The sequence below is a fragment of the Drosophila obscura genome, unplaced genomic scaffold (assembly GCF_018151105.1).
Source record: "Drosophila obscura isolate BZ-5 IFL unplaced genomic scaffold, ASM1815110v1 contig_1, whole genome shotgun sequence".
Classification (NCBI taxonomy): domain Eukaryota; kingdom Metazoa; phylum Arthropoda; class Insecta; order Diptera; family Drosophilidae; genus Drosophila; species Drosophila obscura.
In genome coordinates, this window is record NW_024542679.1 from 6357302 (window position 1) to 6373461 (window position 16160).

General features: G+C 43.7%; 2 protein-coding genes across 2 annotated transcripts in view; both read right to left on the reverse strand.

Annotated features, from left to right (window-relative positions):
- LOC111067494 (supervillin-like) overlaps positions 1-1618 on the reverse strand; it is a 58906-nt gene extending 57288 nt beyond the window's left edge. Inside the window, exon 1 of the mRNA XM_041594071.1 lies at positions 1600-1618. The gene's annotated coding sequence lies outside the window, so the exon portion shown is untranslated. The remainder of the gene's footprint in view (positions 1-1599) is intronic.
- Positions 1187-14637, reverse strand: LOC121403893 (flocculation protein FLO11-like). The gene is made up of 4 exons (XM_041592004.1): positions 13969-14637; positions 5997-7752; positions 1600-2114; positions 1187-1194 (listed from the first exon to the last, which is right to left on the reverse strand). The coding sequence occupies exons 1-4, from the start codon at positions 14144-14146 to the stop codon at positions 1187-1189; spliced, it is 2457 nt and encodes an 818-aa protein (XP_041447938.1). The 5' UTR covers positions 14147-14637.
- Positions 14638-16160: the final 1523 nt, after the last annotated feature.

Consider the following 16160-nt stretch of genomic DNA (forward strand, 5'->3'; position numbering starts at 1 on the left):
CTGACAGTCCAAAGCGATTTGGAAATTGTTTCGAGTCCGAAATCGATTTAAATCCCCAACTGCAATTGGATTTACGAGTCTAGTAAATGTTCGAAGGTCTCTTCGAGCGATAGATACTCGTACATAGATACAAATTAACATTTTGTGTCTAGAAAACGTTTTTCGACTCGACTCGACGCTTGATTGGCAAGCCGACAAAAATCTAATTTCGTTTAAATTGCTTTTAAGTGTAGCGCAAAATAAGAAACAAAACCAAAATAAAAGAGAGACAACGTCTCGGATCTCCTCAGGTCTCTTCTGTATGATGGAAGTGTTTTTTGGTTTCTCGTTTAACTAATTTGCTGTGCAGAAATGAATGCGGTTCAGGGCTGCTGCCGCCAAGGGGCATGGGGCGGGCTAATTACCAAAAACATTTCAGTGGGAAAGTTTTAGCGGCCACAAGAAGAATTCGCTTAATGATATTGTAATTTGCTTCATAATCGAATGGTTAGCAGGGTAAAGGAAAGGGTTTTTCCTGCAAGGGAACAGCAAACAGGACGGGGATTTTTGAGGGGATACCTCTCTTGATGGGAGACAGCTGAATTTCCTAGGGAAAGGCAGCAACAAAACGATCTACTGAAAGGGGTAATTGCAAAGGGAAAAGATCTGACAGGAGTTTGGGAATCGAAAGAACGAAGGGTAAAGATCTTTCCTAAAGGGAATACTCATATGCTGCCAATCACTTGATGACCTAATAAAAAACAATAGAAAAATACCCACTGATAGGGGTAATTGCATAAGGAATCCAATAGATGATATTTAATGCCTCCTTCTCATGCACAGAAGAAAGGGAATACAATAAAGATTCGTGAACTACAATGAGAATAATCATTAAATGATCTACCAAAAGGGTTGAGGAGTTGCCAAGATCGATGAAGGATCTACTGAAAGGAGCAGGGGTATCAATTGAAGCAGGAAACCCCCAAATATTCAGCTGCAAATGAGCAAAAAAAGGTAAAGATGTTCCAAGTGAGCAGACGAAGGAGGAACTTCAAGAGGGGTCTAAGGGATCCTTAGAATATCACTAAAAGAGCAATAGTAGGGGGTTCTTTTGAGTGAAGTGTGGTTCTCGATAGAGCTCTAAATGAAGCAATGGAAGGCTGATCCTTCATTCACAAAACGATCCACAAAGTGATCATCAAAGCTCTCAAAGATCTAAAAAGATGTTTGGAAAAACGAATTAACGCTTAAGGGAGCGATGTAGTTCGTCAAGCGTATCTATTGAATGAAACTTAAGCATAAATAAATAACAGAACAGAACATACTTGGTAGCATAATAGATTTGTATATCAAGTGTAAGGCAGAAGCGATCTATGGCCCCAAAAAGAGTTATATGTCAAGCAAGAGTGAGGGCTAGGCAGAATCATCAGCCCAGCCCAGCCATTGAGAAGGAAGCGCATATCAGTAAGCAGCAAGTACAAACAAGGACATCAAGGACAAACACAAAAGGAAGGAAACTTGAAACGTGAAACAGGCAACACGACACACAAACAACACAAACAGTGAAATAAAGAGAAGAAGACATGTCGTTGCATGCCGCGAAAGGAGTTGTCGACTCACCTGAGTTACCGGCAGATGCGGCTGTGGTTGCGGCTGTGGCTGTGGCTGCGACTGTGTCTGGACAGGCGGCAATGGCGATGATGGACGTCTCGGTTGGAGGTTGAGGCTTGGATTCCGCCTTAGGAACTTCAACGGGGGCAAGCGGCAACTGCTGCTGCTGCTGCTGTTGATCACGATGCTGCTTCTGATGCTTCTGCTGACGAGGAGGAGGAGGCGCCTTTACTGCTGTTCCGTGTGTCATCACAGTGGTGGCTGCCGTTTCATAAGCAGAACTATTGCCATTCGCCGAGGACTGGGGATCCGTGGATAGGGTTCCGGTGCCAATCAATGGCTTATTCCGTCTCCTGGTGGGGGAGGGCGAACTGTAGGAGGAGTCGCTGTGGTAGCCAACGGCGGTGCTCGATCCGATGGCACTCGCGGAGGCGGACGATAGCAGCGGTGGCGGTGGCGATGTGTGATGGCCACCAGTGGCGGATCCCTGGCGACTGTGGGAGCGTGTGGTGCGCGTTATGAATCTGCAGAGGGCGAAGGAGGAGGGCGAGGAGGTTGAGAATCACATTAGTTCGTTCAGTGGCAAGAAACAAGAAGCGTTTGTATCCATTTCAGATTTCAGATTTTAGATTTCTCAAAACAAAATTAGTTACACGGTAAAAAGCGGCGGCACACACACGCGGCAGGCGGTTAATTCTTCGTCTGTATCTTCTACTCGTTCGCGCCAGATACTTTTAGTAGATCCGCTAGATGCGGCACACAGCAGACACGCTCAACAACTGCCGAGGGGCACTCCGGCAAACACAGTGGAAACCCAACAGACACAGACACGGACACGGCAAGATACACACACACACACACACACACGACTTTGAGCGTAGCTTCGTTCGTTGTTTTTGTCGCTTTGTTTTGGGTATCTTTGAGATACAAGAAGAGACCAGGGGGGGGCAAGGTAAGCGCAGGCAGCGTAAAGGTAAAGGTAAAGGTAAATTCCAGCAACAAAGTCACTCGCAGGGCAGAGCGAAAAGAAACACAGAAATCACTCAAAAGCCGAAAAACCGAAACGAAAAAAAAAGAGATCGCTCGAAATTCGCACATCTGTTGGTGCGGCAACAGGGCAACAACAGGGCACCACCAGGTAGCCAGCCGCCGCCGCCGTGAGCCGCATCTGTGAGAGTAGTGTGGAGCATCTGTATCTGACAGATACTTTGCTTGTTTTATCTTTCTCAAAGAACAAAGCGTAACAAGTTTTATATTGTTATAGATTGCACGCATGCGCAAAAGGCGGCAGGAGGTTCTACACAGCAGCAAATTGGTTTTTATATTTTTTTTAAATGCATTTCGTAAGTATGTAAATTTGTCTCGTTTTTGGTGGATTTTTCCAGTTATAAGTTATACGTTTAATATATATATTTTTTGGTATTGCTATTCTCTACACTGCCCAGGATAAATGTAGATATTTTTTGGTTGATTTTTCATTTAAAATATATTTTTCCAAGCAAGAAAATATTCAAAGATATTCTGCAGTGTGGAATTATATCACTTGCTGATTGTTTTTTTTTTTAGTAAGCTGAAAACAATTTTGTAATATTTGTAAACTGCTTTTAGCTCGCTAGAAAAACCTTCTACATTTTCTCCCAGTGTAGGCCAATTGTATCTCAAAGATACATTTGCCGCGTAAAAGATATCCATTGAGCAGAGCAGAGACTCTGGGCCTCAGCTGGAATCTGACATTGCATTTTGTTTAGCGAGAGAGTGAAATATTTTGCAGCTTGTCCGCTGGCGCGGCGACATTCAATCAAGCGCAATACACAACTCCTCTCTCCTCTCCACTACACCGTCTGTCTGTCCATTCAATCCATCTTTCCGTACGTTTATCTGTCTGTCCTCAGTGTCTATCTGTCCGTACATTCATCTGTCCATTCGTTCTGCTGTCCGTTTGTCAGGTAGACATCAGGCGCTGGCTGCTGCAGCAGCAACAACAGCAGCAGCAGCAGCAGCAGCATTTAAATGTCGCGACGCATCAATGTCACTTTTTGCTTTGTGTACTTTATGATGGCACGAGACGTAGACAGAGCTAAGGCGACAGCGCGACAAATACAAAGATACAATATCTTTTTGGCATGCATTTGCCCTTGTAGAGGTAGGGCATGATTATGGCCCAAGTAACTATATAAGGGAATTCCTCCCGAAGGAGTGACAGATCCCCGTAGGAAGTGGGTCAAGGGATTAACCCAAAATAAAACGAAAAAGAGATGGAGAGGGAGGAAGCTGTCTCGAATTTCTAGACCAACAAATCTTGGCTAATTAAATTTGTAGCCGTCTGGCAGTTGCTAAGATAATTGAAATAATTGCAGAGCCAGAGATCTTTCAATTAACTTTCAGGCCAGAGCATTTCTTGTTAGTTATTCTCAGGCAGGGTATGTTTGCCTCTAGTCTCCAGTTCTGTTTGTTAATCATTTTGCATGATCTTCTGACGAGATTCTCCGTCTGCTGCCCATGGAAATTTCCATAAATTTATACAAATTGAGAGGAACTACGCTGCAGCAGCCCGCTGGATGATGATCACCGAGAACTTTCCAACCCGTTGTCGCGAAAGGAAAAACTCGCACACCGGCCAAAAAGGAAAAGTGATGATGCGATGAGAGTCGCGGTGTAACCAGTTTTGTAGATACTTTTTTATGGGTTTTTTTTTTTTTTTTGGGAGTCTGCGACACACAGCTGCTGCTGCTGCTGAAAGAAAGCGAAATCAGGACTAGAAACTAGAGAGAGGGACAGACAATCTGGGCCAGGAGGCACAACGAACAGGCAGACAGACAGACAGACCCACCGACTGGCGGGCTAGCTGGCTGGCTGGCTGGCTGGCTGGCTGGCTGCCTCGTAAAATAAATGTCCACCGAGGAGGCAGCACTCTGCACAGCAGGTGATCATCGGATGACGGTGTTGACACCACACCACCATCGTCGCACCATCGGAGCGATCGGACCGATCGGACCGATCGGTGTATCGCGTATCGTTCGATAAATTCCAAGACTTAATTTGTGGCATATTCAAATTTGTCTTCTTCGTTGTTCGTTGAACAAAATTCTACATTGAATGCAGTTTTCTTTTTACTGCTGCTGCCTCCACCCCGTTTCTTCTACTTTTCATTTCTTTTATGTATTTTTGTCGCTTTTATGAAGCATTTTTGTAGCGAAAGCCTGAAAGTATGCATTTGGTGGATGGGGCGGGGGGAAAAACTTGTCGCTTCTCTGTCTCTGGTCTGTGGATCGATGGTCTCTCGTTTCGTTTTTCGGTTTTCGGTTTTCATTTTTTGGGCTGTAAAACAGGTGCTTTCTACGACTTGCAGCTGGAGTCGGAGTTGGGGTTGGAGTTGCAGTTGGGGGGGTCGCTTGGGTTCGCTTTTTGGGGTCTGGGGGTCACAGCAGAGACAACTTTTGATATATCACATTATAATTGATGGAACAGCCTGCACAGACAGCCTGCCGCTGCGAATTGCACTTCCACGCATTGATGCGATTGTTTTGTACCAGAGAGAGAGAGATAGATGGAGAGCCAGAGGGGGAAGATGTCAACCCGGGGTCGAGTCTGGTCCGCAGCAATACCCGAAAACAATGCACCGAACGACGACGTAACACACAAGCATTCAAGTCAAAGCCACAGGCAAAAGCAAAAGCAAAGCCAAAGCCAAAGAGTAAAAAAAAAAACGGTGGAAACAATACATGGATTTTGTTTGTTAATAAGCTCTCCGCATTCGACCCATTCAACCCATTCCCAGTTTCGATTTGTTTAGGGGCCTGTCTGGGCTTAAAGAGAGACGCCGTCGAAGAGTCAAAGAAGCGATTCACCGCTGTCGATTGTATAACCCCTGAAGCCACTGAAGATATCATATGAAAACTCCTCTTACAAGAAAAAGGTGGCCAACAATTGAATGCAATTTGTTTTTGATTGTAAGCCAAGGATTATGTTGGCTCGAAACAGCGTCAAGAGAGCATAGAGATTATTAAACTGATTACTTGAGTCTTTCACGGGGAAAGAGAGAGAGAGAAGAAGCTTATGAATGAACTCAAATATAATTCCAATTATAGATGCCATATAACACTCTAATTAGCAATGGGCTCAGCTGCACTGGATAGAGAGAGAGAGAGAGAAGAGAAAGAGTTGTTGCGCGCTCTTTAAGCACATGCGGAACACATTGGAAATCATCCCTAACTGCTAAGACATACTGTGAGAGAGATGGAGAGAGACCGCTTGGGGGTTACTGCCGCTTGCAAAAACTATACACTTAGGATTAAGTATGGTTTTACTCTATGGATACTCTGTGGATAGAGATAGAGAAGGATGTTGGCTGTTGGGAGAGTGGACAGGGGTCTGGGGGTCTGGCGGTCTGGGGTCTGGCTGCTTACCTTCGTGCATTGGTGGCCTGGTGCGGGTGCTGATGTTGAGGAGACGACTGATGCGGATGCTGATTCTGATGCTTGGGTATGGTCACAGTTGGTTCTACTGATGGCAATGATTGTTGATGAATGTTCGACGGATGATCGTGTTCTAGATGGAGGTGATGATGATGCTCGTGAAGATCATGATGGCCATTGACTGTGGCTGCATCTGTGGCACCATTCACCAGCTGAATCTTGTCGCCCGCAGACGTCAGCTCCTGCTGCCAGCGTGCGAGGGTATCAAAGACCTCGCCCTGATCGAATTGCTGCTCCTGCGAAGGCTCGCCATCCTCCTGTCCATCCCCCTGATTGATCAAGCGACGCTTGAAATCCTGCACTGCCTGCCCAGAGACTTTTGGTGGCTCCACGAACAGCCGTTCCGTGCTGACGGGTCTGCCCGCATTGTAGTTCCTCACGTCCGCCGACGGAGGTGGTGCTGTCGTTTTGGCCGAGGGCTCCAGGCTCCTGGCCAAACGCTGATGATGCGACACTGGCACTGGCGCAGGTGGTGCCACGCGTCGTGCCGGCTGAGGCGGCAGCGATGCGGCCTTGGCGGCCACCAGATTCATGCATTTGTGACTAGAGTGCAGGGCATGCAACGAGTCCGTGCTGCTGCTGCTCTCCGGCTGCCCGACGCCGCCACGCCTTGGGGTGAGACTAGTGGCAGTGGCAGTGGTGGCGCCACCCAGGGGCAGCTCCTTCTGCATTGATTGTGGGGGAGTGGAGTGGAAGCGATGATGCAAAGGCCAAAAGGTCGCCAGCTTGTCGGTTATTGGGTCCTTGTCCTCCTGTTGTTGCTCCTTCTTCCTCTCGTTGCTGCTGCTGTTGCCGCTGCTGTTGCTGCCGCTGCTGCTGCTGCTGGTGGTGCTGTCGCCTTCGTCCTGATTCTTCTCCTTGCATATTATATCGTATAGGGCGCTGATGGGACGGGATTCGCTGCGCACGCGCACCGCCCGCTTTGAACGCTGATGGAACCGCTGCTTGTGGCGACTGTTGCGGCCTCCACCAGTTGTTGTGGCATTCACTACGGTTGGTGCAGGAGCAGGAGCACAAAGAGGAACAGGAACAGGACTAGCTGTCTCTACGGGTGGATTACTACAACTATTTCTATTGGTGGTGCGTGTACGTGTGGTGCTGTGGCTGGGGCTGATGATTGTGGGGGACTGACTCAAGGGATGGCTGCTCGTTTCTTCACCTTTTGTAGGGCTCACAGATCCCGGTGAGAATTTGAAGTAACGACTGCCGCCCTCGCTGCCCGGCCGCTGGCGGCGTCTTGTGGCGTCTTGTGTCGATGCAGCGTCGCCACGAAAAAACGTGGCACGTGTTGCCGTTGTCGGTGTCGTTGCCGTTGCCGTTGCCGTTGCTGTTGCACTCTTGGGAAACGATCTACGCTGCTCCACCAGCTGTGTGTTGCAGCTGGGCGTTGCATAAACACTCTGATAATTCTCATTCAAGGCACCCACATCCGTGGCCTGTGGCGTGTGAATCCTTAGCTGCAGATCGGTGTAGTACGCGGGCGTTGTATGATGATGAAAGTGCGGATGCTGTCCCCGATATCCACTAGATTTTGAGGCGCCACTGGAATCCTCAGAGACTCTTCCTTTGGTCGCAGCAGAAGCAGGCGAAGGCAAAATCTGCGTCTGCGACTTTTCTTGTGGCTTGTGGCAGCTTGTTTTGGCAGTGGCTGGGGCTGTGGATAAGTCACTTGAGGCCGCAATGGTTTCTGCAAAAAAAAAAAAAATAAGAAGGAAAAACTTTGAGTAAATGAAAATTAATGCGAGATTTTTTCTTCCCTTCCCTTCCCCTTTGCCAAAGCACACATACACACACATGGGAACGTTTTTCTTTGCTTTTCTAATTCACTTTTTGTGCTGCATGGCAAAAAAAAAATAAGAGGAGAAGGAAAAATCTTGGCAGCAATTAAATCTTGCACCTGTGCACCCGTTTCATACACCTATTCGTTCTGTAGCATGCAACTACATCTATCCCACCCACCTCCCAAACCCCCTACATTCCACCCACAATGATGTCAAGGTGAGGTGAGGGTTGCCCGCTTTTTATAGCATCCTACGAGTACTCGCAGCGAAGCATCTGCTGTGGCAATGAGTGCTTGACTTTTACTCTTCGTTTTTCATCTCTTTCTTTTTTTTTTGGGTGGCCATACACTTTTGGCGCTGACTGTAATGTAAATGCAAATCTCATTTGACAGAGGCCACCAGCGCAGCGATTAGTTATGCTCTCTAGGGTGAGAGAGAACAGGCAGCAACCCCACCCCCCAGAAGCCCAATTAATCATACGAGAACGAGTCGCAAAAGCGGATTTTCACAGCTTTTTTCACTGCATTTCCTTACATGTAGTTTTCATCAAACTCAGAGAGATACCTTTACGCTAAGGATGCATTCTCAAAGCAGTATCTGTATATATTTTAATTATACATATATAATTCAATATAATTTATCATAAATTCCTGAACTAGAATATATTCCTGCTGCTCTGATATTGGTTCCCCATCAAGTACATATGTATATATCATAAAGATTATATAGATTCATGATCGGAAACAATATCCGTACCATTTCCATTACCATAAACTTATTTTTTTGGGATTTTTTGCATGCAACTTTTAACTTTTCCCAAAGCAAACCCTACCAAAAGTCATATATTTCATTATAATACGTTTCGGCACAAATCAGTAAAAGTTGATCAAAGTCGGAGCACTATATCATATCCCCATAGCTGCCATAAGATCATCCATGTGTTCGTTACATGTGCCATAGATCTCTAAGTGCCTAAAAGAAAAGCAAGGTATCTTTTCTTGGTTCATTTTCTTTTTTGGTTACAGAAAATTCACAAAGTAATTCCGAAATATAATCATAAACAATTTTATATTTTTGACAGGCTAATGCGCAAAAATTTCATATGCCAAAAGACGAAATGGAATTTTGTGAAAAATATACGTGAATTTCCATCCATCTTTTTCGCTGCTGTTGTTGTTGTGCTGTTGTTGGCCAAATGTTAAACAAATGTGCAAAATCTCAATGAATTTATTGTATCTAATTTATGATGACAGATGGCGGGGCGGTAACGAAAAAATAAATCTGTAAATGCAATTAACAGATAAATAAGAGAAGAGAGCAACAGATCTTTACGTACTCTCTGTCTATGTGAATCTCTTGGGATACACATTCAATATTTGTCGATCAATTACGAACGACCAGTGAAATATCAAATATTTAGACAGTTAGCACATCAACGAGAACGGCAAATAGAAGTCCCAGTTTCCTAGTATATATATCCATATCTTATCATATATGTCTCATATATAATATGTATCTTGTGAGTTGAAGAGCAAACACAAACAAAACAAAAGTCAATTTGTAGATCGGCAAAATGTTATAGAAATGCAATTGAATCAACTGGGAAAAACGTTTGAAACGTAATGGAAACTTAACTTAACTTAAAACTCTCCACATCAAAGTTTAAAGCCAGAAAAAAAACCTTGCAAAATCTTCAAAAAAAACAAAACTGCAGACAGAAGCATGTTTTATTCAATTAGAGATGCAAAAAGCAATGCAAAGAGTGGAGTAATCGAGTACTCAAACCACAGTCTGTTGGGGGCTGTGGGGGCGAGCGAGCATTTGTCATTGTTTTAATTTTATAAACAGCCAACACGCACACGGTCCAGGAACTACCTCACCCTCTGCCACACTCAATATAGAATATACATACGAGTATATCTCTCCCACTAATTCCAATCATCAGTTAAAGGGCTTGTCTCTGTCTCTGTGTCTGTGTCTGCCTTCGGGGTCATACCATCATCAACCCACGCGCTCTCGAAAGAACAGACAGGCAGACTTTAAAGCAATTAAAATTAAGAAGAGCAAGCGCCAGTGGAGCCCCTCAACATGTTTGTTCTTTTTGGGATTCTTTCTTCTCTACATTTTTTTATTTTATTTTATTTTTTTTTTGGTTTTCTTAATTGATTCAATGGGTTGTTTTCTTGGTTCTCTAATGGCTCTCTAATGAATCGAACTGTAAATTGTTGTTCAATGAAATTGCATGAGATTTTATTTGTTAACATTCACAGTAAATGTCCATCAGTGCGAGAATCGAAGATACGACAAATAATTGGCCGAAAATTCAATAGAAATTTGCCGAAAAAAAAAAACCACAAAAAGAACATAGCAAATCTGCTGTGGGCGATGAGGGCGGCATGAGGCACGTGCTTTTTGCACATGAGGCATACAATTCTATAAATACTTTGTTCAATCAGAAAGAAAAAATGTCTCACAAAGATGCAAATACATTCTGAATAGATTCTAGTTAAAATAGCAAGTGAATGGAAGTAAGAATTTTCACGGAAAAATTGCATAAATTGTGGAAAATATTTCCTGTATCGTAAAACAAACATTGAACTCAAAACGATACAGAAACAAAAAACTCTTCTTTCTGCCGGAAACACACATGAAAATAATTGTAAACAAATAAAGGTTTTTGTGCTGGAAAAGTGCATTTCATGATGAAAATCGCTTGCTTTGCGTAGGGTTTCAATTTCTGATAAAATGTGTAAAATGCCAAAAATTCACAAAAAAAAAAACAAAAAACGAAAAGGCAGATACGAATATTTGCAGGCGGAAAATGCATTTTGTGTAATATTTTTGAATGGCTATATTTTGGTCATAAACTGAAATGAAAATTCTTTGCCGGTCAGCAGCGTGGGATCTGTATGTGCATCTGTATCTGTGCATATAGTATCTATGCATCTACGTATCTGCATTAGATGGCAAAAATCCAAACTAAATAAACCGCCGACTGCTTGGCAATTTGCCTTACGAGAAAAAAAAAAAAACGATTTGTAAAAAGATCTTTGCCAAAAGATTTCCTTTCCTTTGCAGGGGGCCGAAACGGGGCAGGAGCTCGCTCTAACTACATAATTATTGAGTGTGCGGTGGAGCACAGGGGGCACGCGGCAAAGGAGTTGTAACTAAAGTGCAATAACAATTGCAACTGCACAACACAGAAACTACAGCATTTTTGCGGCTTCGTTTGCTGCCGCTGAAGCCGCTTCTGTTTCTCTGTGGCTGATTGATCGATTGGCTCTTGGTCTCTGGCTGTGGCTTCAGTCCCCCACAGGTTGCATAATTAATAAGACACATAAAAGAGAGAGAGAGAGACGGCGGGCAAGGCTTAAACTTGCTGCCTGAAATATCATATTGTTAAGGCGAAAACACGACACGAAACGAGGAAAAGCCAATGAGCGCCAGCTACAACAGCGAAACAAGGAAAGCAACAAAAGATAGGCTTTTCTTTTAGGCTTTAAGCTTTGAGGTTACCCTTTACATTCTACTATATATGATATAGTTCTTCGATTTGCGAGGGTTGCAGCTAAACAAATCCAAGATACAATTGGGCTGGATAGATTGGTACAGACTGTTGCGATTATCTGCCTGGGTCAGTTTTCGTAGGTGTTTTCAAACAACCTTTTCTGTCCTATAGCTATCTATTTTACATATACAATTTCAGTAATTTTTGTATATATTTTTTTGTAGAAGAATATTGAAAAACACTCTCTTCTGTGTGTGTTTCAATCGTCTGGCATCCCTCTTCAAGGGTATACACGTACTCGCATTCAAAAAAAAACTGGCAAAAGTTTGAATCAATATTGAAGGAAAAAAACACTGCATTTTACAAAAGTGCCTGCCGTTTCGTTGTTTACAGCTTGCAACAGCCGCAGAAGTGGCAGGGTGCAAGCAGCAGGCAGCGGGCAGCGCCAGCAAAAGTGGAGGAGAAGTTGAAAGAGGTAGGGTTGGGTAGGTGATTGTGCGGCAGGCAGGCAGGCAGGCAAGCAGGCAGGCAGCAATGTTGCAACGTTGTTCTGTAAGTATTATTTTTAAATGCAAGGGCACGCTGCTGCCCACGCCACGTCTCATGGCAGACGCGAGAAACTGTGGCACTCAGACTGATCTTTTCTTTTTTTTGGGGGGAACCTGTACTTTATGTTACTTGGTTCTTTCGCGGGGAAGCACCATTTACTTAACTTTGTTTTCGTTTCACATGCAATAAACACACTTTTAATTATCATCTGGCAGCTGAGGAGCCGCTCAGCGACGACATTCATCCATAAAATGGCAAACTTTTGAATGGGTTTTCCCAAACGAGAGAGACAAAGAGTGAAATTCTTGGGCAATTTCCAAAACAGAAGCATCAAAAAATTGTGTAATTTCTTGTTTTCGGTTGGGGAGGGAAGGCAATCGGGAAATAAAACCTGGGAAGCTGCTGATGATGGCTGATGGTTGATGGATGTGTGTGTGTGTGTGTGTGTGTGGGCGGAGCAGTCTGTGGGTGTGATTGCTGCAGCAGTAAAGGAAATTGGGTCAAGTGGAGTTCATCCGACGCCCGATGCTGCTGTTCTCTTGTGTGTTGTGTGGGCGGGGATAAGCGGATATCATGCGGGAAATGCGCTTGAAACTCAAGAAGGAGGATAGTAAACTAAGAGGATATTAAACGCTCTTCTGATACAATAAAATCTTACGAGTGCTTAAACTCTATGCAGCTTATTGGGCGCTTCAATTTCTTAATAGCTTAAAGATTTTCAAAATCTAAATTCTTTTTTGGTGTTTTTTCGTAAGCCAAAAATTTCACTAAAATGTTTTATGGGTTAAATATCTGCGTTTCATATATTTTAAATTTACGCAAGAAAAATACCTCAGGAAAACCCTGCCCTACAGAATGGCCATTGAAAATTCTTAAAACAAAAATTATTATTGTATAAAAATTAGTTAAGATTTTGCTCGAAATGATGGCCCTAACGCCACAAAAAATGAGGATTCTTTAGGAATATTTAATCCAGCGATAGCCCACCAGTTGCAAAGGTCATTTCCATCGCCCAAACCGGCATCTAATGCCCAATTTCATAGTAATTTATCAACTAGATTTAGCAGCCCATCCTACCATAAATCAAACGTAAGTCTTAATTTAATTGCCTCCGAAAAAGAGTGTAAATTATTTTATTGATTGTCATCAGCATTAATCCCATCCCCTGTCTCCCCTTCCTCTCACTGTGATTGCCCCTGCTTTGCATACAAATGTGACCTTTGATTTGGGGTAAAACTTTACAAGCAGGTTGGCCAGTCCAGTCCATTCGATTCGTGGGTCATTTGTCCGTCCATCTATTTAGCACTTAAGCCCTTTACAATGGAAATGAAATGGGAAGACAATACATCGAATGGACTTAGAGGCAGTGCCAGTGCCGGTGCCAGAGATTCGTTTTGGGGCCGCTAAGAAATACATTTGTATCTTGTATCTAAAAACAATCAAATGGAAATAAAAGAACCTACAACAGAAAGACAAAAGGTGGCATGCCGCATGCCCCACCAACTGCGACTAAGCGGCAGAGGCAGAACTACGAAGCTTTATCTTTAGTTTATAGAAAGATTGTTGCGCGCCACCTGTGCTCTATTCATAAGTTTTTGTCGATCAAATAACAACAACAATACCAATAAAAAGTCAGCAAAAGCCCCCATTGGAAACACTCATCAAAAGTTATTAAACAATAATCCAGAATGGGCAAGAAATAAAGAATTTATTTTATTGGAAATACCACAGATAGCGACGCCACCATCTAAAAATAATTCACATTTTTAGGTGGGGGTAAATTGTATCTTTTGAGGGGCCAAAATCCGATTACAGGTAGCGACCATAGATTAAAGTAGCTTCTAGAGCTTAAATATCAGTGCATAAAATATATTTCATTCTTTTTTTTTGTAAAAATAGTTATCTCTCTGGCACACAAGATATCACAAAACAAAGATACAGCTAGAGATATTCATTCAATGGCGCTATCTATGGCTTGTACTCATGTTTCGCTTCATGTCTAACAATCTTTTTGGCCTACACTCTTGTTGCTGGCCTTTCTTATACATGTATACAAAATACTAACTGCAGTATCGGGGCATATCCATATTGCTGCTGCTTTTGCTGCCATGCAGCTGGTATTGCATCTGAATTTGCGGCTGATGGTATCGCTGCTGGTATCCCCCGATGGGGTTATGGTTACGGCTATGGCTATCTAAATTTAAGACACCTTCGCGTATCAGGCACTCCTTGATGGCCAGCATTATTGTATCTCAACAGTAGATCGCTCTACAGTATATTTTATTTAATTTTTTTTTTGCTTGATTTTTAGTGCGAATTTTCGTATTGTCTTGTAAATTTTCTTATTTACTCAGACACACACACAACCGCGTCAAGTGTTTATTTTTCTTGTCGTAGGATTTTAAGCTGCAACCAAAAACCTCAGAGAGAGGCCGAGGCAGAGGCAGTCAGACACTTCTTGGGGGCCTGCACTTGAGGCTTGAAATAGAAAAGCGCTTTTCACGCGACACACAGACACCACATACACTCGACGACGTGTCGTCTGCTATTGCTGATGTTCCTGCTGCTGCACAGTTGTTCACTCGTACCCGTGTATAATAATATCTTTTATTTTATTTTTATATTTATATTTATTTTTTTTTTGTGTAATTTTGCGTCGTTTTGTAGCTTTTGTCGCGCCACTGTCGCCTGCCGTTGGCTTTTGTCGTTCCGTTTCGGCGTTAAGCGTTTTTGCGACTGAGCGCTAGACGAGATACGAAATGTATCTAGAACTCAGGCCGGCCATGCCCGCGGACGCAGACTGCTGCTGCTGCTGCTGTCTGTACGCGTGTATCTGTAGCTGTAGCCATTTCTGTGTGTCTGTGTGTTCAACGGCAGCTACTCATTGTACTCATTCTGTTATCTTGTGGGCTGCGAAGCAAAAGAATTAAAACAAAAACCGAGAAAGAGCAGGGTATGGCAGTAGGAAAGGTGGGGCCCAAGAGACATCAGGTATTTCGATTTGGGGGAAGAGAGATATCTCTCTTCAAACGATTCAAAATATTCCAATAAGGCATGTGAATAGATGTGAATAAGTGTGAATAAGTGTGAATACGTTTGAATAAGTGTGAATATGTCTGAATAAGTGTGAACAAGTGTGAATAAGTGTGAACAAGTGTGAATAAGTGTGAATATGTGTGAATGTGTGTGAATAAGTGTGAATATATGAGTGTTTTCTAGCATTTTGGTCATACAATCCAGTGAATCAATGGATCTATTTTCTAGCCAAAATAGAGACATGCCCTCCCTTACCCATCCATTCCATATACCCTGCCTTAGCGACTGTTGTTTCTTCGAGTGTCTGTGCCTGGGTCTGTGTGTGTGTGCGCTCTCTGCGCGTATCTATGTGAGCATGTATCGGCATCTGTATCTGTGCGTTGAAGAAGCTAAAAACCAAAACAAAATAGCCAAAACAAAGCGGGAAAACGTGCTGCTGATGCTGATGCTGCTGCAACGGTATACCGTATGCCACAAGGCGTGAAAAACTAAGACGAAGAAAAATCAAGCAGACTCCACAGAGAGGGAAGTGAGAGAGGGAGCGAGAGAAAGAGAGAGAGAGAGAGAGAGGGGGGGCCAGATACTTTGCTCTCAGCTGTTGGTGGCAAAAGCATGTGTTGAGTGGCAGACAGCAGAGGCAGCAATCAGCAGCAGCAGCAGCAGCAGCCACAGTCCCATCAGAGCGATGGATTGGTCTGTTGCAGTTGGCACAGTGGAAACGATTTAGGGGGGTGGGGTATTTAGTTGCAAATAAGATATAGTGTAATTTTCTGTTGACTAAAGTGAACGAATGAAGAAAACATCTCATACAATTCGATTGCTGCATTTAAAAAAAAACTCAAATAGATCTGTCTCTCAGTCTACTCTATTTATTCCACTGTTCACGGTAGCGTACTCTTCTGCGGCAGCAGCAGTGCAGCATGAACGCCAGCAGATGGTAGAGCATGTCACCAAGCCATCAGCAGCAGAAGTAGCAGCAGAAGCAGCAACTGCAACAGCAGCAGCAATCCCATTGAATCCGAATACAAATCCAAATTGATCATGCAGCAGCAGAAGGCTGGGGCCACTGCCAGTGGCTTCACATTCATGGGGGTAAAAATAGGCATCAACTACGATACGAAACAAAGCTCATTAAACGGCAGACAGGCAGGCAGGCAGTCGGGCAGTGGACAGTAGAAGAGAAGGAGAAGTGCATCCCCAGAACCAGAACCAGAGACTGAA